Source organism: Zingiber officinale, chromosome 4A (genome assembly GCF_018446385.1).
Source record: "Zingiber officinale cultivar Zhangliang chromosome 4A, Zo_v1.1, whole genome shotgun sequence".
In the NCBI taxonomy this organism is placed as follows: domain Eukaryota; kingdom Viridiplantae; phylum Streptophyta; class Magnoliopsida; order Zingiberales; family Zingiberaceae; genus Zingiber; species Zingiber officinale.
The window spans coordinates 34,773,352-34,799,816 of NC_055992.1; the positions used below are offsets into that span (position 1 = coordinate 34,773,352).

Genomic DNA, 26,465 nt, shown 5'->3' on the forward strand with positions numbered 1-26,465 from the left:
TGCAGAAAAAGAATGGGATAAGATATAAAGATTCTCTTTCTGCAACTCATCCTTACACATAATTAGATTATGTTTGTCAGTTGTTATAACTCACAAGGCAAAACTGTAAACATACTAATCCCCTACGCCCAACCTACTTTGGAGTTCCTCAACCCTATCCCAAATGGATTGTGTCGTAGTAATGTTTTCCTCATGGAGAGATTTTGAGCTTCTTATCCCCTATAATTCCTTTATGAGGAAGAGATTGCAAGCTCTCTTCCCTCTCCCTATGACCACATCTTTTCTAATCTAACACCACAAATGCATCAAGCTCTAGAAGCGCAATCAACACTCAGTCATGTCTTAGCTTTCCCCTATTTCACCCCCTATGAGTGATGCCAATCACTATCTTCATCTTCTCGTGAGCCCTTCATTACATTTGTGCGCTTAAGAACCATTGATGTCCAACATCCCCCTCTTCCTACAAGCAATATCAATAATCAACCTCCCAATGTGGGCAATTGTTGGTGCACTTCGGCTTGCAGCAATTCTTTTTCACATACAGTGTGAAGGATCCCTCTACTTAGTTCTCTATGGTTTCTTAAGGGAAAGAAATGCTCAATCTATGCATCTCATCAGGCTATGCAGGAATCCCAAAGGTCAGTGGTGTAATTTGTACGATTTCATTTGCAAATCTTCAAGTTGTATGCTTCTCCTTCTACCTTGCCTTGTTTAAAATCAAATGTATAATGTATAGGCAGACATTGTCCTTGGAGTTCTTTGCACCTTCTTCAAGTTTTAAAGTGAGTGTTGCTCATGTGGACTAGTAAGATACTAGACTAGCTTCCCTTTCCTAGTAATATAGTTATTTGAGATGTGAGACGCCCAAAAGCGCATAGGTGTTGTGGGGCCTGAGGCACTAGGCGCAAGGTGAGGCATACGCCTTACGGAAGTAAGGCACTTTGGATATAAATTTTTATAATTTAAAAATATAGGGAATTTCTACCAAAACAATTCACTAACAAAATTCAAATATCTTACAAATCATTAAACAATAATGTAATTATAAAATTCACTAACATTCAAATATTGAAATAGTTTATCTTCATAATCAAAATCAAACTTCAAATTAAAGAAAAATCAAAATAAAATAAAAATTCTAAACTAATTTACAATTTGAATGAGAAAACAGAATCATTTCTGAACTAATTTACAATTTGATTCGGTGAGGAATGAGAAAACAGAATCATTTCTGAACTTAATTACAATTTGATTCTGTGAGAAAAAAAATAAAACCGATAAAAAAACTTATGTGAGGAAAAAAACATACCGTTACAACGAAACAAAAGGAGAAAAGAAAGAAAGTGAAGCCAAATCTAGAAGACTAATGTTGATGTTATAAGCGAGTGAAGAGTTCACATTTGAGAAGGCAATGAAGGGGAAGGGAGATTGATGCTGAATTTTTAGGGAGGGGAAGAGTCATGCAAGAGAAAAACAATGAAATAAATTTGCAAGGGACTAGGGGAGGTTGATGTTCATTTTTTAGGAGAGAGGAAGAGTCAAGCAAGAAAAATGTGTCGCATGCATGTAAGTTAATGTTACCTAATTAATTTAAAGGGTATTAAAGGTATGGGTTGGACTTTAAAAAAAAATAATAAACTCGAATAAAGCAAGGAAAATCGTGCCTTAAGCGGCCTTAGCCTCTCAAAAGACGCGCGCTTCATTCAAGTATTGTGCCTAGGTCATGCCTAGGCACACGCTATTCACAACTATGCCCGGTAGTTATTCTTTTTTATTTTTTTTTCCCTCAAGCCTTGATTTATCATTCAGGTAAGTGGCTACAACAAGGAGTCCCTTGTTTTCCTCATGAATTCAATTATGTCAAGCTCTACTTCAAGTATGATACTTACCTCCATTTAATGGATCATTATCCATCAAATAAGAGGCATTGTTATGGTAAATCTTTATACTTTGTTTTGACCTTCTAAGAGGAAAATAGAGAAAGGGATTTGTTACTATTTGCAACAAGGTGAAGTCATCACTTTAGCGGCCCTTTCAATCTCTAGGAAGGGATAAATCATGGAGGGCATTTGCCTTAGCGCAGCGGCCCTTTGCATGGGAGAGGTCAAGCACCCAACATTTTTGCACCCAATGAAAATTGATCCCAAGACCTATTACAGTAAACACTCATGCAAGTACCAACTACGTCAACCCGTGAGGGCTAGGGATTTGTTACTATTTGATTATATGATGAGGTCGTCAAAATGAGGGGTTATGGTTTAATCAAGGCATTTTAAAAGATGTACTAAAATAAGACAGCAATGTCCAAGGATATGTTCTCCTTGGTCATGCTGTAATTGCAGAAGTGAACAAGATCCTTGGCCTCTTTAAACTAAAGTCTTCTACACCTTTAAATGGGTGGCTTTTATGGTTTTTGAAGAAGTGGCTAAGGGAAAAGTGTGAAACTATACTTCTAGAATCAAAATGTGAAGCTTTTAAGGGTTATCTCGTTAGGGTTTTACCACAGATAATTATTATCCAAAAAAGGGCACAAGGGTATAAGAGTCAAATTCCTTAATCTTTGTAGCAATTTTAATGTTTAATATAAACTGTACCATCAACTGCCAGTAACTTTTTTATTTAGCTATTATAGGTTGACTCCTAAATAATGATTGAAAATGTAGCTCACCCTTGTAATATCATGTTAGTTTAGGAAGTGTTTACATTTGTGGATTAGAAAATGCTAAAGGACCTTGGTTAGGAAAATTGATAGAGAAAGAACTCCATCTTGTTTACTCTTAGTTACTTGATCTTGTTTGGTATAACCATTGACGCTTTTTATACTTCTGCACATGCATCATGCACAGTATTTGCTCATGCTTAAATATTCAAGCTATATATTATTCTTAATGTTTCCTTATAAAATTGCTTAATCTTCGTAACATGTTATAGCTTAATATTATTGCTTTCATAAACGGCATGATAATTGGGACACTAAAACGATTGTATTCTACAATTACAAAGTCTTTAATAAACTAAATGGAACAACTACAATGATAGTACATATGATGATCTAAAGCATACTAAATAAGTTAAGTGAAATAAATAACATGAATGCTTAAATAGAACCAAGCTACCTTGATGGTTGCAACCCGGAGCATTAAATTACTACTAAACACACTAGAATCTAGATTTGTAGCTTATGAATGTGAAGGCTGCTGCTATGCTTTGGCAACTATATGTATGTTAAGCATGCACAATGTACTCTTAATTCCTTCCAAGCACAAGGGATAAACCTTTTCCCGACAAAGTTCAAACACTCAGCTAATTTACAGATAAAGATAATTATAATGATAAAATATGGTACAACTCATTCATAGTGTAAGTTGTATATATTTATACTTTGCTATGCTTGTTGCTACCTGCCAACCTTCCATGGTACATACATTTTGTTGTATCGCTACCAACTAGTATAGTTGATTTTGACTTAGCGAGGTTGAAGAAATTATCATTCCTTGTTGCTGGTGGCATGCCATGCCTATTGTTCTGGAGACTGATTGTGCATGCTAGTTAGAAAGTATAATCATTAGCCAGGATGGTTATCATAGTGCTACTTAAAAAAAATTATTGAATTGACATTTTAATTGCTAGATTTATATTTGCAGGTAAATAAATTAAGTGGAATGGTATTTATATTAGATTTGAGTTGATCTCAACATGTTCTGAAAGTGCAAGTGTCAATATGACACAATGAAACTGAACCATTTTGAACATAGACAAAATTCTGGCAAAGATGCTTGAAACCTTGATGCATAGTAAAGATATAGTTGTTGTATAAAGATTGTGTTCCTGACCTTATAAAAATAATAAATGTATGATTTTATTTACCTCTAGCAAAAAGAATAAAACAACATCATGAAAAATGCGCAAACACATTTGGACACTACTTAAAGAACCACCAACTTACCTGCACCTTATAAGTACACTAGTAGTATCCAAAAAAATTGAACAAGAATATTTGAAACTCACAAAAGAGAAGGATCTAGGAAGAAAAACAAGATGCACTTTCATTTTGTTCATTCTGCTGCATTACTATAGAAATTGACTTGTTTATATAATTAAAGCATTATCAAATTGCACATACATGTATCCTACGTACAATATCATATGGCTCAATAGAATCAAGATAATTAGTTATTTTTAATCTAATAATCTGTACCACAGAGTCGAGCATCTCCAATAGAAAAATTTTTCCACTTGAAATTGCATCATTCTTTTCCCTTTCCCCATCCTCTAAAGTAAAATTTGCCAGCTTGTAGAAGAGAGCAGCAACAGATGCACGAGCATACATCTCAGTATTAATAAACACCTGAACAGTGCAAATCATCAAATTTGACAGGTGAAACTATTTTAAAAAGAAATCAGGATTATTATTAAATAAAGAATCAAAGTCTATTTCAATCTAAGTTGTGTGTATGTGTACCTGCAAGAGACATGTTAAAGAAATTATAAAAAAAAAACAGCAGGATGATGAAAAAGAAGGGAAATTCAATCATCCAAGAATGTTATATTCTGAATATTTTTCACTGATTCATCTTGTTTTAGGAATTTAAAGAATGTCAAATTAAGGCTCAAGATAAGACGTTAAGGGTCAATTTGTTGTTAATTACTTAATTGGACCAAATTTGGGTCTAATTAGAAATTTTGTGGACTCCCCTTATGTGGAATTCTCATGGAATTTGCTAGGGTTTAAATTGAACTCAAATTAGATTTCAAACAGGTGTGTTTGGGTTGAATCAAATCCAAACCAATTAAATTTGAGCTAAAACCAATTTGCTTGTTAATTTATGTAGCTAGCTGGGTTCAGTGACACAATATGGTTTCTTTCTATTTTTACAAATTCCATGTGATTTTCACTCCACAAGTCCCTGTCCCTTCCCTTATTACAATTCTCTATTCCCTACCTAGATGAGCCAAAAAAATGGCCTCCCCTTACCTCCACCCAATTGTGCATGAGTACTATCTTGGTAGGTCAGAGGACCAGACATTAAACAGGAATGTCTTGGTGGGTCATGAAGACTAGACACCAAGCAGAAGAAGTCCCGATAAGTTGAGTTTTTTTGGTTGAGGAGAATAATGCAGTCAAGATTTAATTCTATTTAAAAAATACTTGTAGTTGTCCAAGATGTTAATTTTCATAATTTGTTAGAACTTTTAAACAATTTATTTTTTTAGAAAAGTTTATGAGAGTTTAATTAGGATAATTTGCTATTTTATAAAAAAAAAATAGGTCGTATTATCAAACTACAAAAGGAGGTTGGAATCCCATGTAACAAACATGTTTTGGAGTTGTTACAATTTTCAAAAAAAAAAAATCTCTGAGTAAGGAACGGTACTTCCTCTAATGAGGTTCGTATCTTTATTTGTCTATTATGCAACAACAATTGACTTTTCTTCCTAATCAATGCAATGGCCATGTACATCAAACATGATTGTAGGTGAGTTTTCCCTTCTTACGTTGCTTTTCAACACAATCCATGAAGTAGCAAAGGGTCGATTACTTAAACTCTGTGTTTTCTTCTTCAATTATACTTCCCTATCATATCAATAGTGATGGAGCTTATCATTCCCTTGCCATCTTTTGTTTGGTTGAAAACTTAGAGAATATAAAGAAGAGTAACAAAAGAATAAAAGTGCTAAAAGATTAAAACTTAGAAAGAGTAATAGCAGAATTAAAGTGCCATAAGGTGAAACTTAAAACCAAGCCATGTGAGTTGCAACCTTCAGCCCATTTGCATGCAATGTAGTTTTAGCCCCAATTTGGATATGTTGTAGGCTTTGAACCGATTTTATATGCATTAGCAAGGGCTTCGACTCATTAGTACGCTCCTGATTTAGGGCATCAACCCATGTATCAAGTGTCACCTTTGTAAATGGTGAGTGTGGCTCTAGTGTTTCAACTTAATAAAAGAATATAAATATGGACTTAAGTGGTGATAAGAAGATTTAACATATAGCTTGTAAATGAAAATAAATTGAGCTAGATCATTATTTAAAGAGTAATGTGGATATTCGTTGATTTAAACTGCTATTACATGGAACTCTTTCTAAAACATAATAATTCATGCATATTTACCCTATATACACACTGCCCACTTTTATGCACGTACCTTGTATTTCTATAACCTCAAAATTTGCAGCGAGGGAAAGTTAATAAGATGTTGGTTAGTTGGAGTTGTCAGTTTCTATAATTATCATATGTAATTATTTACACATCTTGCAGCATTTTCTTCTTGTATGACGCATTGTTCCATTACAAGAATCAACTTCTTTACTGTGGCTTTTCCTTTTACACAAAGGTTTTTACTTCAAATTATATTTTTATTCAAAATCAAAGGAACTCAATAATAAAAATGTCTTTAGTAACATCCCTGTGTTCTCATCGAATGTGGAATTATTCTTGGAAAAAAAAATAGAACAAAATATGCGTTTAGAATTATCATGGGTGAGGTTCCCTTGTATGCAAAACGAAAAACCTATTACATGTGAAAAATATTTATATTAAAACTAGGGTTGTGATTTAAGTTATGAATTTTCTATTTATTTGACTTTAATGGATTTTTTGAATTTGTGTAATTCACAGGAAGTTGAATATATCTAAGCAATAAAATCTAGAGTCCAATTTCCTTTTGGTTTGGTTTTTTGAACCAATAGTTCTATACTAAGGTTCTTATCTATATCTTTGGTGTCAACATCGGTATGATTTCTTAAGCTTCAAATATGGGAATGAGAATGTAGTTGACAATTGTGCCAAGTTTGATAAGATGGCAGAGATTTGATTCCCCTACATCTCGATTAGGTTATCTAGCCACTTTCTAGCTTCTAGAAGGCCCTAGACAAAGCTTTTGTAATCAAGATCAAGATATAAATCTCGTACCATGTTGGGTGACTCATTCTGATAAATTATCAGAACTTGATACTACTTGCATATATCACTTAGATGAGTATTGTATTGTGCCAACACTTGACACCCCTTAGCATACTATAATATAAGTTAAGATGAAGTCAAAAAATGTTATTCTTTTATGCATTGCATCCATACAAGATAATCTATTAAAACTATACCATTATAAATGGAACACAAAGTCTGAAGTTAAGTATATAGTTATTTACGTTCTTCCTTTTCTGCTTCAACTCTTTTCTTGTTTCACCTCTAACTTGTCACCAACACCGTACATCAGAATGTGAGCACAATACTAAAACAATATGGTTCTTGTTCAAAGTTAAGTACATATTTGTCTTATCTTCCTTTTTTTTCTTTATCTCCTTTCTTGTTCCACCTCAAAATTTGTCACCATCACTATACATCAGTCAGTACAATTGTGAAGCGGTATCATTTTAATCAAAGATAGAAACTCCATACAACTTAATGGAGGTCTACACATTCATATCAGTCTCAATCAGAACTCCATGTTAAGCTCTAAAAAGAGGCTAAGTTTTATGGATGTGGTGGTTGTGAACATATATACAGTGTCATCTACATCAGGACTTTACTTGTATTATAAATTGTTGGGATAACAAAGAAAGAATTGAGCATTAAGAGCAAGCATCAATCATCAAGATCTCAGACTCCTGAGTAAGTCCCAACCATATCCGCCACAGCATAATCAGTAAAGAGGTTAACAGAGAAATTGACTATCTCTGCAAAAGAATTATGAACCTCAATGTCATTCTCAGCCTCAGCTATATCACTTGCAACCCAGCCTTCACTGCAGCACCACCTTCCATAATTCCATAAGACCAACCCCCCCCCCCTCAGGACGGTCTAGTGGTTAGCACATGAGGCGTTGCCATCATGAGGTCTGGAGTTCGAATCTCGACAAAGCTGAGGTAAATGACTTCCTTATGTGTTAGTCACTATTCTAAAGGCTAGTAGTCGCCCGTGATATACCTCCTCCGTGTTGGCCCTGGGACGGATTGGCGGGGGCGACCGTATTCGCCTTTTGCCACCATAAGACCAAACATAGCATGCTGGCAAGTGGCTGGGCAGTTTTCACAGCGGCGAGGGTTCAATCCCCAACAAAAGCACTTGCAGCAAATTTATGGTGTGCATGGGTGCTACGTCAGCAGCTAGCACATTTCTTTAATTTACTTGGTGGGCGGAATGTGGGCCCGGACCGTTAATCGCATTGCAAAATCTCGATACCTGGCATAAAAAAAAAAAAAAAAAAAAAACCCGTATTCGAAGTACTTAGCTCAAGGATCCAACAACAGGGGTCCTTGACTGGTCATGTTTACTATCACACATGAGGCACAACAGGCCAGTAGGCAGTGATCAAGAGGTATTATTTCTGGTCATGATTTCGTTGCTAAGAATTGTCATGGGTAAGGTGCCTTTATATGTTAAATGAAAGCCCTTATAAACATGACACACTTGTAGCAACTAATTCACATTTGCAAGTTATCCATTGATGCAATTCAATCTCTTTATATAATGTCTAGAGCCATGCTTAGCCCTACCTACAAACATTTTGCTTGTAGATTTAGCTACAAGGGAATCTTTGTGGCACTTTTGAACAACTAGTTGTGGAACAACACACCAATTAATCTTTGGTGGTTCCTCATCAACTTTAAGAAAGAGTGATAGAAAAAAGATTGAGAGCAAAGTGACTGAAAATCAATTTGAATTTATGCTTGAGAAGTTGACAATAAAAGGTATACATTTTCTTAAACAACTAATTGAAAAGAAGCAAAAAAAGAAGCAAGAGTAACACTCGGTATTCTTTGGCCTATAAAAAGTTTATGACACTCTCGAAAGAAATTATGTAGACAATTCTAAAAAAGAAATGTGCTATGACAAAGTCTTGTTTCGTATATTGAGATAATTAAAGATATATATGAAGATGTAATAACAAAAGTAAAGACTCTTGACTGATTAACCGATGTGTTTCTTATAAAAATAGAGTTACATTATGATCGACTCTAAGTTCATATCTTTTTACACTAGTTATAGATGAACTCACTGGTACATGTTTGTAGATAACATTATTTTGGTCAATGAGAATAGAATATAATGAGTTACATATAACTGAAAATTTTAAGTATCTAGAATTATTTTTGTAAAATATGGAGAGCTTGATAGAGATGTTTTACATAGGATACAAACACAATAATTGAAATAGAGGAAGCTGTCAGGTTATTCCGTGTGATCCTACTATGCCTATAAAACTTAAAGAGAAGTTTTACAAAATAGCAATTCAACCTACTATATTATATAGAGTTGAATGTTAGGTTATGAAGCGTGCACACAAGTACAAGAAAAGAGTTGAAGAGATAAGGATGTTAAATTGGATGTGACATACGAGAATAGATAGGAAAAAAAATGAAAATATTAGTAAGAAAGTCTAGGTTGCACCTATTGAGGAAAGACTCAAAAATATGTATTTAAATGGTATGCACATATACTTAGATGACCAATAAATACCTCAAATAGGTGATGTGAGATCATGATAAATAGGCACATTAATCGAGAAAAAGATTTATAAAAAAGACTCAATTAGCAATGATATATAGGATAAAATTTATTCAAATATAGATAATGATATCATAGGGGATTGAGCTCATGATATAGGAGAATCCATATAGCCGACCCCACTTAATAGAATAAAAGTGTGATTGTTATTTTTTCCTCTGACCAACTCCTTGAAATCATGGTGCACATGATTTATTTAATATGTATATACCATACCTAATCATCAAATGCTACCCAAGTTGGATAAGTGAGTAAATTGAGTATTTAGATGTTGTGATGAATTAAATTCTGGTCAAGAAAAAAGTCCTACAATAGGTAAGTTTTAGGCCAGAGTTTTGAATAAACTTAATAAAGAAGGGGCAATTGTTCACCTTGTAGTACAAAAGGGCAATTGTTCACCTTGTGTTGAATATTGAATGACAATGTTAACTACATAATACAAAGTTGGCTTTAAATAGAATACTGACTTGTGTCAACGTTAGTTAAACAAACGGAGAGGCCAATGTAAACATTGTTGATTAATAGATCCATTAAGCCTAAATGAATGTTTAGATCCTCCCTTTGGGACTGAGCATGGGTATATGCAGTTGACTTGAGTTAATGAACCATATAATGTAAATCAAATTTAGTGTGGTATGTAAAATTAACACATGGTAGGTGTTGAGTGTGGGTTAGGATGCTCATCTACTGCTCTTCCCTATCAGGATTACCATATATGAAAGTTATATTTATTGTTTTTGTTGCTTTTTTCTTCAATTGGACTCCTTGAAAGAACAATAGACTTAGCCACATGGTATGTCAATTAGAGAAACATGTTTACAGACATATGTCTGTGACCACTTGGCTACAAGATTATAATTTAAACAATACATTAACTTTACACTAACTGATATAAAAAAAAAAAAAGATGATTAAATTTTATTAAATTTCATTCCTTCTTCCAATTGCATGAGATCATGGTTTGAAATCTCATACTGTATTGGTTAGCAAGGTCAAAATGTATTGTTCTGATAAATTGCACTAGTAATATTTTGTGTCGGGATGTCAATCATGTGAATGAGTATTGTGTCATGCTGACACTCAACACCCTCTTGGCATGGTATAACACACATTAAGATTACCTAAAACTTGTGTTTAAAAACTCTTCTCGAGATTTTGAACCTTGCATGCGATTATCATGCTCTCGTTGATATTATCAAAAGCTTTGCAAAAAGTTTTAACCTTTGGTGGTACCGTCCACATAAAATCAAGTGCATGCTCAAATTTATAAACATATTACAAAGAATAGATGGAAAGTGTGCATGTGATATTGAGAAGCATGATTAAGAAACTAAGCCCAAAATATAACTTTGAAATTTATATTGTAGAAAATTACAAATGGAAAGAAATAGGTATATACTCATTTATAATTTTTTATGTTTATAATGATGATGATGCAAGACAAGAATTTGGTCATGATTGCAATATAAATTTTTCTGTTGACACTATCTTTTCTTTCTTAGTTTCAAATTTCATTCTCCAAAAAAAGAATTTAGAAATTTAAAAAAAAAAATCCATAAACATTTTGGTAAACAAAAATATTGAAGATGAGAACAAAAAATAGTTTCCGATTTTTATAAACAAACACACCATAATTTTTACTTGGAATTCTATATGATAAAGTGTGACCAATCATTGTCGCAAAAACTATGTCATGTCAACCTAGGGTTGTGTTAGGACCAATGTTTAAAATCTCGACCCGTGTCGAGGTTTCGGTCTTGGACCAGAACGATACAGTTTCGATATCATATCGTGCCATGCCGATATAATTTCGATATTTTTTAAAGATAAATATAAATGTATATTAATATTTTATTATTAAATATGTTTTATATTTAAGATGTTGAATTCATATTTTAATATTTTCTCATAAGATAATGCCTATTAAATTTTAATAAAAAATATTTTAAAAAATAAGTAATTCTTAAAATTCAAAACTAAATTTAAAATTATAAAAATAAATACAAAATTATTTAAAATTTTTAATTAATTTTTTCATGTATTTGTAAATTTTTAGTTTTAAAAAATTTATTTTCAATGTTTAATAATTATATATTTTTTAATTTTTAGATTATTTTAGATTTATGTTTAATTTTAAAATTATTTTATAAAATATTTATTAAAATTAAAATTTATTTAAAAATTTTGAAATAATTTTTAATATTTTATAATTATTATTAATAATAGTTTATTTTTAAAAAAATAGATATTTAAAAAATTAAAAATTAACTATATAAAAATACTAAAAAATCAAGATTGTGGTGACCCGCAAAGACCATCGCTACACCGCGATCCCTACAGAGGGTTATAGGAACATATAATCTTTTATTAGAATTTTTTAGAATTTTAAATTAATTTTATATATTTTAATAGGATAATTTAATTTAAATTTTAAAAAATATATTTGATTATTTATTTAAATTAAAGATAATTAGATAATTAAAAATAATAATACATAATTAAAATAAACGAATATATAAAAATTTTATTATATATTTTAAAATTTAAAATAAATAAAATATTTAATTAATTAGATAATTTTATTAAGATTTAATTAAGCCTCTTTGAATTATCCCCATCCATCCTTGGAATTGTTTTAATTAAAAAAATTTTAATTAAAAAACCTATATGTGTCGCGACTACCGCAACCCCCAGCCGTGGGGTCGTGCAGCCGCAGAGGTCGTGTGGCCCCCTTGCGCGCCCGCAGTTGTCATGACGCCCTTTGCACGACCGCAAGCATCGAAATGCCCCTCTAGCATTGCCGCGGGCATCACGGCTGCTGGTGTCGAGTTTGTGCCGATGTCCGTCGATGGGCGGAATGAGATGTTCCGCCCGTTTCAACCAGTTCGGCACAAAATCTCAATCCCTAGTTAGGACCTTGGCTATTCTTCCCATCCAATAGCTTGTATATTGCCATTTATTAGCACCCTTGTGTTGAGATCCCTATCCTATAGTTCGCTTTTGATGTGGTACCACCATTAGACCTAACCACGGACCACGCCCATAACTAGGTCCACGGATCGGTTACCCGTTGACCCAGTTATCGGGCCTAAACGATAACCGGCCCGACCCCCAACCAGATCGATTACGATTCATTTTATTATAGATAATATATTTTTATTGATGGAAATTTGTTAAAAATACTGATATTGCATAGATTTGAACCAAGATCTCTTGGGGTGAAAGTCAAATGCCCTATCCATATGATTTATCATATTGACATTTATGATTGTTAGTTAATTTTTTAATAACTAATCAATAGTTTTCTTTTTCCATATAAAAAGAAGAGTAATAGAGTAAATAATGATAATTTATAAATTATTAGTTAATTAAGAGAAGTTTGTTAGTTAATTTATAAATTTTTTATTTTTAAAATATAATAATAATCTTGAACCATGGTGAACCATGCACGAACCATGAGTCGGTTGTTCCGAACAATGAACCGTAACCGTCTTGAACGGTTAAGGTTAAGGTTAAAGTTAAGGTTAAGGTCGACCCTAGGAACCGTCAAACCGTCAGTTCCGAACTATCGAACCGTTGATTTTGAACCGTGGTCAGGTCTGTCCATGATCAGGTCTGTCCACCATGTTCCACTAATGCCAGTACCTCATTACCGATTTAAGTCACAATGGGCCAGTAGAATGGCATGTGCTAGCCATTATCAGCAGCTGGAAGAGAGACACAATTTCATGCTCTCTCCTTCGTATCTTAAATTCTTCTCTTTTAGAAATAATTACAAAGAGTTGAACACACATGTAAAAGTACCTCAGCTTTCCAGATATCCATAATAAAAAATTATTAATCCAAAAAGTATTACATTGCAAACAATGTCCAGATTCTGCAAAAAATAGGAATACCTCTGTGAATTCTTGATCAGGACTTTGAGCAAGCATAGAAACCTCAATTTCAGCTTCATGATTTTCAGACAGCTCTGCTTCAAAATCCTCATCAAAGGCCACTGCAAAAAAACAAGAGGATTTATAAGGACAATGGGGCAACCTTTTGCACTACTCTTGAAGAAAAACAAAACAGTTGAGTCAGCAAATATAGTGGGGAAAAATACACCAGAGCCATATAGTGTCAGCAACTTCAACTCTTTTATATAATATTTAATTGTTGCCGGATACAACAGCCACAATCCTGTTAAGTGTAAAGCTCCAAGTCGAATGGTGCGGGGACTTCTTTTGCCATCATCAAGAAGTTTTCCAACGAACTGCAAGATAACAGGGAATTAAGTTGATAAATAATTTTGGCAGAGGATTATTTAATGACATAATATATCAGGAAAAAGTAACAAAAACAGAAAAAGACTCCCCTATTCCATTCTAATTAACATTCTAGCACCAATAAGAACTGAAGGATGACAATGAATAAACACAGAAAATGGAAATGAATGACTAATTAACCCTCCAATAAAATGAGTAGCTAAGCTAAAATCAAACAGCAGAGTATGTGCCATGAATATAAACATCATATTTATATGCTAAAACTATCTTGAACAGAATCTCCAACCATAAGCAACAACCATCATCAAACTTCTTAAGAACTACATTACAATCTTCACAAAACTGTGTCCAAAGCATATTTTATGTGTAAAAAAGGAAGAAAAAATAGGTAAATTACTAGAGTAATGTTTAACTCTAATACAGAATATTTAAAGTATCTAGGCACAACACAGGACAACCTGTCCATAGGAATCTGTCTTTGTGATTGTAGTGTTCTCATTTATATCTATGTAGCAAAACATTTAGGTTACCGGCAGAAGCAGTATATAAATTATGCAGTTCATGGATGTAAGAAGAGAAAATGAGAAACAAAAACAGGAATCTAATATGTGAACTGTCTACATTTTGTATAGCAGAGACTCCAATACCTAGGTAATGAATGTGATCAAGTAAACATTGAAGGAATATTAAGAATCCAGAGCTAATGAGGTGAAAAGAAAGGACTCAGCTTTACTCAATTCTGCTAACATCATGCAGATGTGGGATAGAGGATATATTGGAATTCAAATGGTTGTGGAAAAGATTCCTCTGAGAAAAGGATCTGGAAAAGGCTCAAGATAATGAAGCAAAAAGAAACCATTTTACTGGAATGTCACAGATCAGCTTCTACTCCAGTCAGATAACTCGACCTCAGCTAGAAAAATTTGATAACTAGCAAATCTATCATGGTAGCATGTAGCAAATTGATCCGTATGTTATCTATCTAATTTTTTTCAACTCAAAAGAAGACAGACATGAAACTGCATTAGGTAATGAGCTATAGACTAGAAGGAAAAAGGAAAAGGAAAGATAATACAAGGATAAGTAAGAAAGAACGGGAAAAAAAAACTTCCAATGCTCCAGCATCAAGACAGCATAGAGTTTAAGTTTGTCAGGCTGCAACAAAATTTAACAAGGAGTTGACCTGAATGAAAAATTTAACAAAAACATACCCAACACAGAAAATTAAGAATGCTCAAAATCACACAATCTATCAATGGGAACTTGATCACGACAATGGAACATCAAGAAGAGTGGAAGAGATAGGAGGATAATGGTGTTAAGAACCAAAGATTGTCACATCCATAGGTGTGGTTTACAATTCAAAGTGATGACATTTTAAAGCCAACGTTCAAAATCTCAAGTTGTGCTGTATTGGAGTTTAGGTCTTTGACTAAAATAATATTGTTTAGGGAAATGACAAAGGAGATAAAGAAGACAGAAAAAGAGAACTACTGACTTTGTGTCCCATTTGGAATGCTATAGTTTTCACATTATGTTGTACGAACACAAACTACAAAAAATATTCAATTCATCTACACGTTATATTATACTAACAGGTGTCAAATATCTACATCATAAAATACTCATCGATAATTGACACAGCGACATAAGATAAATTACTTGTTCCGAATCTAAATAATATCAAGTTTTGGTAATTTATTGATTCGATGGTGCTACCAGCATGATACGAGATTTCAAACCAACGTTAAAGCAATGAATAAACAAAATTTAACATAAATATTAAAGCTCCTTGTTCCAAAAGAATGTTCCATTAACACAATAACTAGTCTAAGTTAGGCACACAATTCACAAGGTTGTATCATCAAGGATATGCATTCATTCCATTTGTTCCTTCCCGATGTTATCAGTTATGAAGAGAGTGAACAAATAAGTACAATTATAACTTAGCCTTGGAAGGATACATATCAACTGTGCTACTAGCATAATACGAGATTTCAAACCATGGTTAAAGCAATAGATAAACAAATTTAACATAAGTATTGAGGTTTCTTGTTTCAAAAGAATATTCCATCAACACAATAGTTGGTCTAAGTTAGGTGCAAGATTCACGAGGTTGGGTCACCAAGGATATGCACTAATTCCATATGTTCCTTCTCAATGCTATCAATTATGAAGAGAGTGAACAAAGCAATACAGTTATAACTTAGCTTCCTACCTCAAATATATTAGACATAAGTTAGAAGCATGCTAGCTTAGATGCTCAGTGTTACATGCCTCCCTCTGTCTCACAAACCATTTTTTCCTAGTTTCTTACTGCTCATCAAGACCTACAATTCTAAATTGCTCTAGTGCCTCATCCTCCTCTTAACTCCACGACACATTCATCACAATTCTGAATGTGTATGTTGATGACATTGTCTTTATAGGAAATCATGGTGATGAAATTAGAAAACTCAAGTCTCTCATGTCCAAAGAATTCAAGATCAAAAATTTAGGACACCTAAAGTATTTCTTGGAAATGAAGGTAGCATGAAGCAACAAAGCCATATTTATTTCCCAACGCAAATATGTTCTTGATATGTTGCGTGAAACCGGAATGAGTGGGTGCCCATGGATCCCAATACGAAGCTTATGTCTAGAACTGATGAATTAGCCTCGAATAAGGGACAATACCAACGGTGAGTAGGTAACCTGATTTACCAAACCCATACATGTCTGGACATAAGTTTCTCAATAGAGTCGAGTGAGTCAATTTCTGAATAATCCATCTATAAATTACATGAAGACAATAAATCGTATATTGAAATACCTGAAGAAAGATCTAAGGAGGGGTCTTATATTTAAAAAATCAGGTGCCGGATCTTTAGAAGTATAAACTGATGCTGATTGAGCAAGATCTCCAAATGATAGACGGTCTACATCAGTATATTGCTCTTTCGTATGGAGAAACCTAGTGACATGGCGAAGCAAGAAACAAAATGTGGTTGCTAGAAGTAGTGCAGAAGTTGAGTTTAGAGCACTAGCCTTAGGTATTTGTGAGGAGATATGGCTAAAGCGACTGCTAAATGATATCAAAATTGAGACATCAAGCCCTATTCAAATCTTATGCGACAACCAGTCAGCTATCACAATTGCCAAAAATCCTACCCACCATGATCGTACGAAACATGTGGAGATTGACCGACATTTCATCAATGAGAAAATTAAAGATAAGTCAATCATTCTCAACTACATTCCATTAAAGCATCCTAACCAAGCCCTTGTTCAGACCTAATCTACGTGAGATGAACACGCTCCTTGGATTGCAAAACATCTACCGCCTAGATTGAGGGGGAGTGTGGAAAAATAATTTTGGCAGTAAAATCAATCTTAGCAGATTTATTACAAATTTATTATTTATTACAGATTTAATTTGATTTGCTATAATTAATTAGGAGATATTCTGTAATTAATTAGGAATTTTAATTCCTCAAACAGGAGTATGTGACTTGTATATAGAGGATACACGGATATTGAAATAGAGCAAGATGTTTTCTTGAAAACTTTCAAATAGAAACCACATGAATCCATCGGACCTCAAACATTAAAGATTATTTGTTTAACGATCATGGAGAGCAAAAGAGGAAAGAAGAAGCTATTAAAGGACTTGATCTAGTTGAAGTTGTTGGAGGCTGAGTGTCGAAAAAAATTCACGAGACAACAAACTAAATCAAGTGGTAAAAGCATAAGAGAACAAAGGTAAGGTGGTTGGAGGGAATTCCACAAAGTTTCAAGCCTTATTGATAGTTCAATTTGGTGAAGGTAGGACAACAAAGGGAGTAGTGAGCGCCACGAAAACTATGGACATACGACACAAACAAAGGCATCCATGGTACCATAATATTGCACCCAAACTTACCTTCTTTGTTTGTGAGTTTGCAGACGAGTATAAGACGCATAATTTACTCGACTTCCTTCAAGCTTGAGTAACCTAAGTTTAGTTTCTCAAGAGCAACATGAAACTGCAGTATAGATTTGCAGATATTATAGTTTCAAAGTCCTCCACTTGTGTCTTGTGTAACATTAAAATACACACATCATAGAAACAATAATAAAACATTTCTATATAGAAGACAAATGCAAAAAATAACAAATCAAAATAAGAAATGAAATTGTATTCCTCTTTAAGAACGCTTTAAGAAAGGAGATGCAAATAAGAAATAGGAGTTGGCTCTCATTTCCATGCATAATATTTTTAAAGGAACGTTAATTGAACTCCTCTCCAAGCCAAATTAAGAAGAAAGGGAGAAACACATTCAGAAAATGTTCCTGATGTTTCTAAAAGACACATAAAGCTATATTAAGAACTAAGAAGAAAGGGAGAAACACGTTCAGAAAATGTTCCTGATGTTTCTAAAAGACACAGAAACAGAAACAGCACTTACCCACTTCAAAGGGCCAGGTTTGTTATCTTTGGTATCGTGCATGGCTAAATGACTAAATAATGACTGATGCATTACAGAGGAAAGAAGTGCAGCAATAGGTGCAACCCTCCTCTTATTGCAGTTGACGTGTAATATCCAGGATGACTGAGCCAATTGCATCATCTGCAAAATGGAAGAGTGTTAACATTATTTGATCTTGCAGTTTACACAAAAATTCACTCAGAGAAATCCTGAAAGTAGCTTTACTAGATTCTTAAGTATGTCAAACTAGCAGCTAATTTATTATGATGGGGAATATATAACCTCAGACAAGAGAAGATTTGTCAGCCGTCAAGGGGACTTTAACCACACAAACAGAAATAGATTAGGAAACAGAATTAAAGTAGTAGTCAAACATAAGTACTCCACATTGCTAATAAGGTGTAGAGGTTTTTATTTCCCAATCCATAAAGCTAGATTGTCACAACCATAGAAATCTTGCAACTATTAAACATAGTTCAATTGGAAGTTAAAGAAGATTTGCTAATCAATCTACGCAAGGAAAGAAAAAAAAATCTAAAGCAAGATTTAAACTCTCAAACCATACCGTAGCTCATGGTAACGTATCATATCATACCAGTATTGTTTCAATTTAATTAATAAATGGGGTAGGTCAGTGCACGAAGCTCCCGTCAATGCGGGTCCCGAGAAAAGGTCGGACTACATTGTGCCAATTGCACACAGTCTTACCTTGCATTTTGCAAGAGACTATTTTCATGGCTTGAACCCGTCACTTCAATGTCACATGGCAGCCCCATCTTCAAAACTCAATTAATAGAATTATTAACAATAAAAGGGATAATCTGGTGCACAAAGCTCCCGCCAATGCAAGATCCCAAGAAAAAGTTAGACCTGGTCTATTGTATGTCGTTTTATACTGCATTACAAGAGGTTGTTTCCCCTCAAGGTCACACTACGATGTTATTAATAACTCAATTGAATTATTATTAATAATATAAGTAATTATATTTAATACAATTTTTAATTAATTATTTAGTTATTAATTAATTAGATTATTAATACATATTTAGTCTTCTATTATTTTTGTTAATTAATCTAATCACCTTAGTTAAATATTTAATTTTAATCTTAACATTTTCTAGTGCTGCTGATGAACTTGACATGCTTTCTTTTAAATATTGTAAAAATAAACAATTTTGTGGAAAAATTAATTTCTCTTTTTTTCCTCAAAAATGGAAATACACTATTATATACAAAATTACAATAGATAAAATAGGAAACAAGGAGAGATAATAGGAAACTAACTTATTCCTAAATATAAGATATCCTTCTAACTAAACCCTCTTAATTTAAGAGATTTCCTAATTAGATGTTTTCCATTCCGAGCTTGACTATAAGATCATGAAATCTTGAAATGTTTAGTCCCTTTGTTAACGCAGCAGCGAATTTAGTTCTGAAGGGACATATGACATACACATTGATCCTTCCTCTAATTTTTCCTTGATGAAATGTCTATCAATTCCACTATGCTTAGTCATATCATGTTGAATAGGATTATAAACAGTATTGATAGCTAACTTATTGTCCCAATAGAGTTTTATGGAACATTCTCATTTAATTTTTCAAATTATCTAGAATAATCTTCCGTCGAAGTAGTTTACATAATCCTTGAGCAATGGCCCTAAATATTTTGTAGATGATATTGCCACCACATTTTGCTTCTTACTCCTCCATGTCACCAGATTACCACCAAGGAGAGTACAATATAGTTGATTTTCTATCCACTAGAGAACCTACATAGGCTTTTAAAGCTAGTGACTCACTTTTTCTTAAACAATATTTCTTTCCCGAAGTGACTTTCAAGCAATGTAATACTCTGTAAGCAATTTGAAGGTGAGATTCTCTTGGAACCAAGGTTTGAAGTGTCGTTCCGTGCCGCCCGGCACGGACGGTTTTTACCGTTCCGCCGAGCGGCCGAAACTGGCACGGGAGGCGTCCCCGTCTCGGCGGCGCCGGAGGAGACGCGGGACGCCTCCTTCGGCGCTGGAGGAGACGCGGGACGCCTACGTGATTTTTTTTCTTTTTTAATAATTATTTATTTTATTTTATTAATTTAAACAATTCCTAAGGAGGATGTGTGATATTTCGAAGAGACTTTTATAAATCTAGTTAAATTATCCTAATAAAATATATAAAAATATATTTAAAATTAAAATAAATTAAATAAATTTTATTAATTAATATACTAAAAATTAATATTTTAAATTTCATTTAAAATTTTTAAAAATATATAATATTTCTTATTTATATTCTAATATATTTTATTATTTTAAATTTCATTTAAATTTTTAAAAAAATGTAAAAATTTAAAAATTCTAATAAATTATATTTATATTCTGATTTTTTTAATTTTTACTTGATATTTTTTACTATTTAAAATATATATTATTTAATTAATAATTAATTAAATGAATAAATAGTTAATTTATATAATTATTATTAATATAAAATAATATCTTGTATTATTATTATTATTATTATTATTATTATAGATACTTCCATTTTAATTTGAATTATTGATATATCAATTCTATTTAAATAAAATTATTTTTAATTATTTTTTCTAACCATATTAAATTATTCAATAATTGAGAACTTATAATAAATCAATATACAACTTATTTTTATATACACAATAAACATATTTATCTTATCATTATTATAGATAAATAAAAAATACCGAAACTATATCGGCACGGCACGATACGATACCGAAACCGTATCGTTCCGGCCTGAGACCGAAACCTCGGCACGGGTCGAAATTTTAAACCATGCTTGGAACATGCATGAATTGACTAATTACACTGCATATGCTATGTCTAGCCATATGTCAGCAAGGTGTGAGTCTACCAACCAACCTCAATTATCATCGTGTTTAAGTTCCTTTATTGTACCTTTTGATTTTGTGTCCCTTCCTAAAACTATTCATAAAGCTCTATCTTATTCTGATTGGTGTAATGCTATGATCGAAGAGATAAATGCTTTAAATAACGATGGTATCTGGACCCTAGTCATGGAAGAAGGCAATGGGATGCAAATGGGAGTTTATAGTTAAAGTCAATCTTGATGAGTCTATTTCTTTACTGAAATCTCACATTATTGATAAAAGCTATGCCCAAACTTATGGAATAGATTATTCCAATACTTTTTCTCTTGTTGCTAAACTTGTATCTGTCTAATTATTATTTCCATGGCGGCCACTAATACTTAACTTTTATATCAATTAGACATTAAAAATATTTTTCTCTATAGTGACCTTCAAGAGTATATATAGATGAAGCAATCACCAAGCTTTATTACTAAGGGGATATGGGAAAGTTTGTCATATGCATAAAACCTTATATCGTTTGAAACAACATCTTAGTGCCTTGTTTGGTAAATTTAGTTAGGCAATTAAGAAGTTTAAAATAAACCCATTGATGTCCGTTCCAAGCCCGAATGAAAAAGGGTGATACTTGCATATTAGGTTGCCAATCAGAGTTGACTGAGGTAGATGTTCAATGAATAAATCTACAAGGAACGCGTTACAAGATTCGACTGTAACGTCTCGATGAGGACAACCATGAGAACTTAGGTGCAGTGTTAAATATACAAAAATTCTCACACTAGGTTGGATTAAATAAATATTATAGAAAAACTAATTATCTAAAATTTAGAACATGAAACCTAAAAAGGCGCACTCAAAAAGTAATAGATAGTACATATAATAATTAAAAGAAAAAGTAATATTAAGAGAAAAAGTAATATTTTATGTGTATAAAAGATAAAATGGATAAGAGAGAATGCAAAAATAATAAAGAATTCGGATTTTAAATTATGGTACACAAGTAGTAAAACAAAATAGAGAAGGTATTATTGTATATAATTCACTAAAGGATGAAGCAGTATGATTAGTTAGAAATGGGATAGATTATAGCTCTTAAGATGGTGTGACGAAAGAAACTATTAATATAATTAGAATATACCTCAAGTGATATTAGATGAAGACACTAAATCTATATTTTTGAACAACATAAATGAGGTATTACAAAATATTTCATCAAGCGAAATGATTTTAATAAGAGGACACCTAAATAAACATGTAGTGCATGGGGTTATGGGTTTGAAATAAAAAATAAAAAAAGGAAAACTATATTTGATTTTGTAATAGTATATGACCCTATACTAGATTAAGAAAAATGATAAAAAGATTTATAAAAATTGTATGATCATTCTTAGAAAAAACTTAACTACCCAATATATGTTAGTAGTTTTAGATCTGCACCTTAAGCATAATATCAGTATAGTGAAAATGAACACGACTTCAGAATTGATATGGAAACGTATTAAATAGCTTAAAAAATTATTCAACCTCAACCTCATATTAACAATGAAAAAAATATATATTTAATTAATGAAGAGTAAATACTCTAGTTCCTTATATAAAAAAACAAGACATACAAATTGTGTAAAACTATAAAGGTGCTAAACTAATGTGTCATATCATGTAACTTTAGAAAAGAGTAATAGAAAAAAGATTAAGAAAGGAGACCAAGATGACCGAAATCAATTTGAATTTATGTCTAGAAAATGGACAATAGAAGTTATATTCTTCTCAGGCGACAAACTAAAAAATATCAGAAACATAAGCAATACTTACACATGATATTCGTCGACCTAGACAAACTTATGATAGGGTCTCAAGGGAAATTATATGGATTATTCTAAAAAACAAAAGTGTTAGCATAGTGTAAGTTAAATTAATTAAACATATGTATAAGGATATAATGACAAGAGTGGAGACTCCAGGCGGATTAACCAAAGAGTTTCAAAGATAGGATTATATCAAGCATCAAGAGTCCTTATCTTTTTATACTGATCATGAACGAACTCACTGGACACATCTCAAATACGATACTGTCATGGATGATTTTTGTAGATAATATTATTTTGGGATATGAGATACGTGAAGGAGTAAATGTTAAACTCGAATCTTAGAGAGAAATACTAAGGGGGCGTTTGGTACGCGCGTTTTCCATTTTCATTTTCTGGAAAACGCGCGTTTTCTGAAAAACGGTGTTTGGTTTGCGTTTTCCGCGCGCGTTTTCTAAAAAATTGGCTATTGTTTTCTAGAAAAATAGAGAATGACAAAAAGTCGTTTTCTGTTTTCTAGAAAACGCGCGTTTTCTAGAAAATGAAAATGAAAACGGTGCAAACCAAACGCACCCTAAGATTTTAAGCTTAATTGAGTAAAGACGGACTATATGAAATTTAAGTTTAGCAATATTAAATGTAAAAACGCAATTATTAAGATATCCGTAACTAGGATCATTTTTACAAAATGATGAAGGGATTGAGAGATGTCTCGTATAAAATAAAAGTAGGATGATTGAAATGGAGAAGAGCGTCGGCTTCGTTTTTTAATCATAAAGTACCTCTAACATTTAAAAGAAAGTTTTACAAAACGACGATTAGATTTACTATGTTATATGAAGTTAAATGTTGGGCAATGACTTAGCACATGAGCAGAAGATGAGAGTTAAAGAGATGAAGATGTTAAGGTGGATGTGCAGACAAACAAGGATGAATAGATAAGAAATGAAAAATATTAAAGAGAAAGTCAGATTTGCACCTATTAAGGGAAAACTCCGAGACACGTTTGAGATTATACGAGCATGCACATAGACGACTAATAAATACACTAGTAGACGATGTGAAATTATGGCAAATATGCACATCTTATTGACTAAAAAAAATTTAGTTAGTAATAATAAACAAGATAAAATTTATTTAAAATAAATGATGATATAGCATGGGATAGAACTTAATGGCATAGAGGATCCATATAACCGACATCACCAAGTGAGATAAGGCTTGGTTGCTGTTGTTGATTGAAAATTTTAAAATAAGAAAATGTAAGTATGATCAACAGAATGATAGGCATCATCTTGTTGGTTGGATATGTGGATGACATTGTTATTAATGAGAATGATATTGCAGGTATTTCGTCACTTATACCCTTTCTTCCTTCACAATTAGTTTCATACAAAGGATTTAGAAATTTTAAAATATTGCTTAGGTGTTCAAGTAACAAGGAGTAAGAAAGGAATCTTCTTATATTAGAGGAAATATATACTTGACTTATTGTTTAAGATAGGAAAATTAGGGATCAAATTATGTAGTACTCCAATGACTCAATCTACAACTCATAAAAGATAATGATTTATTTGACATCCTAAGAGGTATAGAAGATTAGTTGGAAAGTTACATTATCTCACTATGAATATTGCATATTTAGTCAATCAATATATGACTTCTCCAACAATTTAATTAATCATTGTGCAGTAGTAAAACAAATTTTGCGTTATTTGAAAGGAGCACCGAGGTATCTTGTATAACAATCATGGTCATACTAAGGTTGAGTGTTTTTCATATGTTGATTAGGCAAGATGCAAGGATGATTGAAGATTTAGATCCGGTTATTGTGTCTTTGTTGGGGAAATCTTAATTTCATGAAAAATTAAAAGCAGAATGATGTCTCAATTCGAATGCATAAGCAGAATATAGAGAATATTAGGCTATGACAAAAGTTGCGTGTGAAATAATGTGAATATATCAACTTCTTCTGACGAGAATGTTTCTCGTGTTTTTGAATTATATGAAAAACTTTTCGCTCTTCACTAAGACAGTTAGTCTATTAGTAACTACTTTGCTATTCTTCAGGTGTTGCCGATGAAATTCTACTAAACCATCCTCTCTAAAGAATCAGTGGAAAGAATTCTTAGTCACAAAATTCCTATTTGGTTTAGATTACACTCTATGACCGATTAGGGATAACTTGCAGCAAGTGATAACATTCCCACATTATTGAATGCTCTATCTCTAGTTGTCTCGGGTTCTTCGTGTGACCAAGGGTCGTTCTGACACCTGTTCTTCTCCATCTTCCAACACTTCGACTATGGCTACTCGTGTCTGGGTCCTCTCGGTGCTGTAATGGCGGTCGGGGTCGGGGTCGCGGATCTGATGTCACTAGGGGTGGTCGTTCATGTGTCCACTATGGTGGTTCCAACCATGTCTCCGAGAAGTGTTGGGCGAAATTTGGTTAGCCTGATTGGGCTAATAGTGCTTCTACCGAATCATCACCAAACGATGATATGATCTCTCTCTCATACTTACTATGAAAAATTGTTTCATTCTTATGCAAGCATTTCTTCTACCACTGTTGCCTCATCCTTTGTAAGTGCGTTTGCTATATCTCAAGATAAATCTTAGCCGCTGGATTCTGGTGCTTCTGCCCATATTATTGGTAACAAGTATATCCTCTCTTCCTCTTTTGTTTCCTCAACTTTATCTCTTGTTCATCTAGCCAATGGTATATATTCTCCAATTATAAGAATAGGCCTTGTCAGGCCCACTAATATCACTCTTGATAATGTTATTTTCGCACCTATTAGTTTAGTCCATAACCGGACTCACAAAAACTCACTTATCCATCCTATTGTATTTTTCAGGACCTACAAACGAAGAGGATGATTAGTGGAGGGTATGAGGGCGATGGCCTATACTATCTGGATTCTGTTACACATGCATGTTCCCGTGCACTCACAGCAATTGTATCTCTTTATCAATGGCATTGTCATCTAGGTCACCCTTCTCCTTCCTCTCTTAAAAATTTAGTTCATGTTCAGTCTACTGATTTCCAATGCAAGTCCTTTGAGTTCGGCAAACTTCATCGCATGTCTTTTCCTTCCCGAGTTGATAAACATAGTTCTTTTGCTTTTGAACTTGTTCATTGTGATATTTGGAGACCTAGTTGAGTTGAGTGTAGAGGGGGCTTTAAGTATTTTTAGAATTTTTTTTGATGATTATTCTAGCATAACATAGTTATATCTACTCAAAATAGAAGTTAAGTTTCTAATGTACCAGAATCATTTTATAATGAAAACAAATCCAATATTTTATTGACTTGCGCACTCTCCCTACTGATAATGCACTTGAATTCATTCAGAAAACTATTTCTACATTCTATGATTCTCATGGCATAATTCATGAAACGTCTTGCTCATATACTTCCCAATAAAATGGTGTTGCTTAACGCAAACATCGTCATATTTTAGTTCGTACACTTTTTTGTCACATGCATGTCCCTAAGAATCTGTGAGGTGATGTTCTCACAGCTTGCTTCCTTATAAATAGGATATCGTCTAGTGTGTTACATGAGGG

General features: G+C 32.9%; 1 protein-coding gene across 3 annotated transcripts in view; it reads right to left on the reverse strand.

Moving 5' to 3' along the window:
- LOC121969803 overlaps positions 1-26,465 on the reverse strand; it is a 108,621-nt gene that overhangs the window by 47,005 nt on the left and 35,151 nt on the right. For all 3 annotated transcript variants that reach the window (XR_006108660.1, XM_042520058.1, XM_042520059.1), the window contains 4 exons: positions 18,204-18,365; positions 13,616-13,763; positions 13,408-13,508; positions 4,199-4,348 (listed from right to left, as the gene is read on the reverse strand). Coding sequence is in view for 2 of the 3 variants with exons in the window: in XM_042520058.1 (XP_042375992.1) it covers positions 4,199-4,348; positions 13,408-13,508; positions 13,616-13,763; positions 18,204-18,365 (561 nt within the window). In the remaining variant the exon portion in view is untranslated. The remainder of the gene's footprint in view (positions 1-4,198; positions 4,349-13,407; positions 13,509-13,615; positions 13,764-18,203; positions 18,366-26,465) is intronic.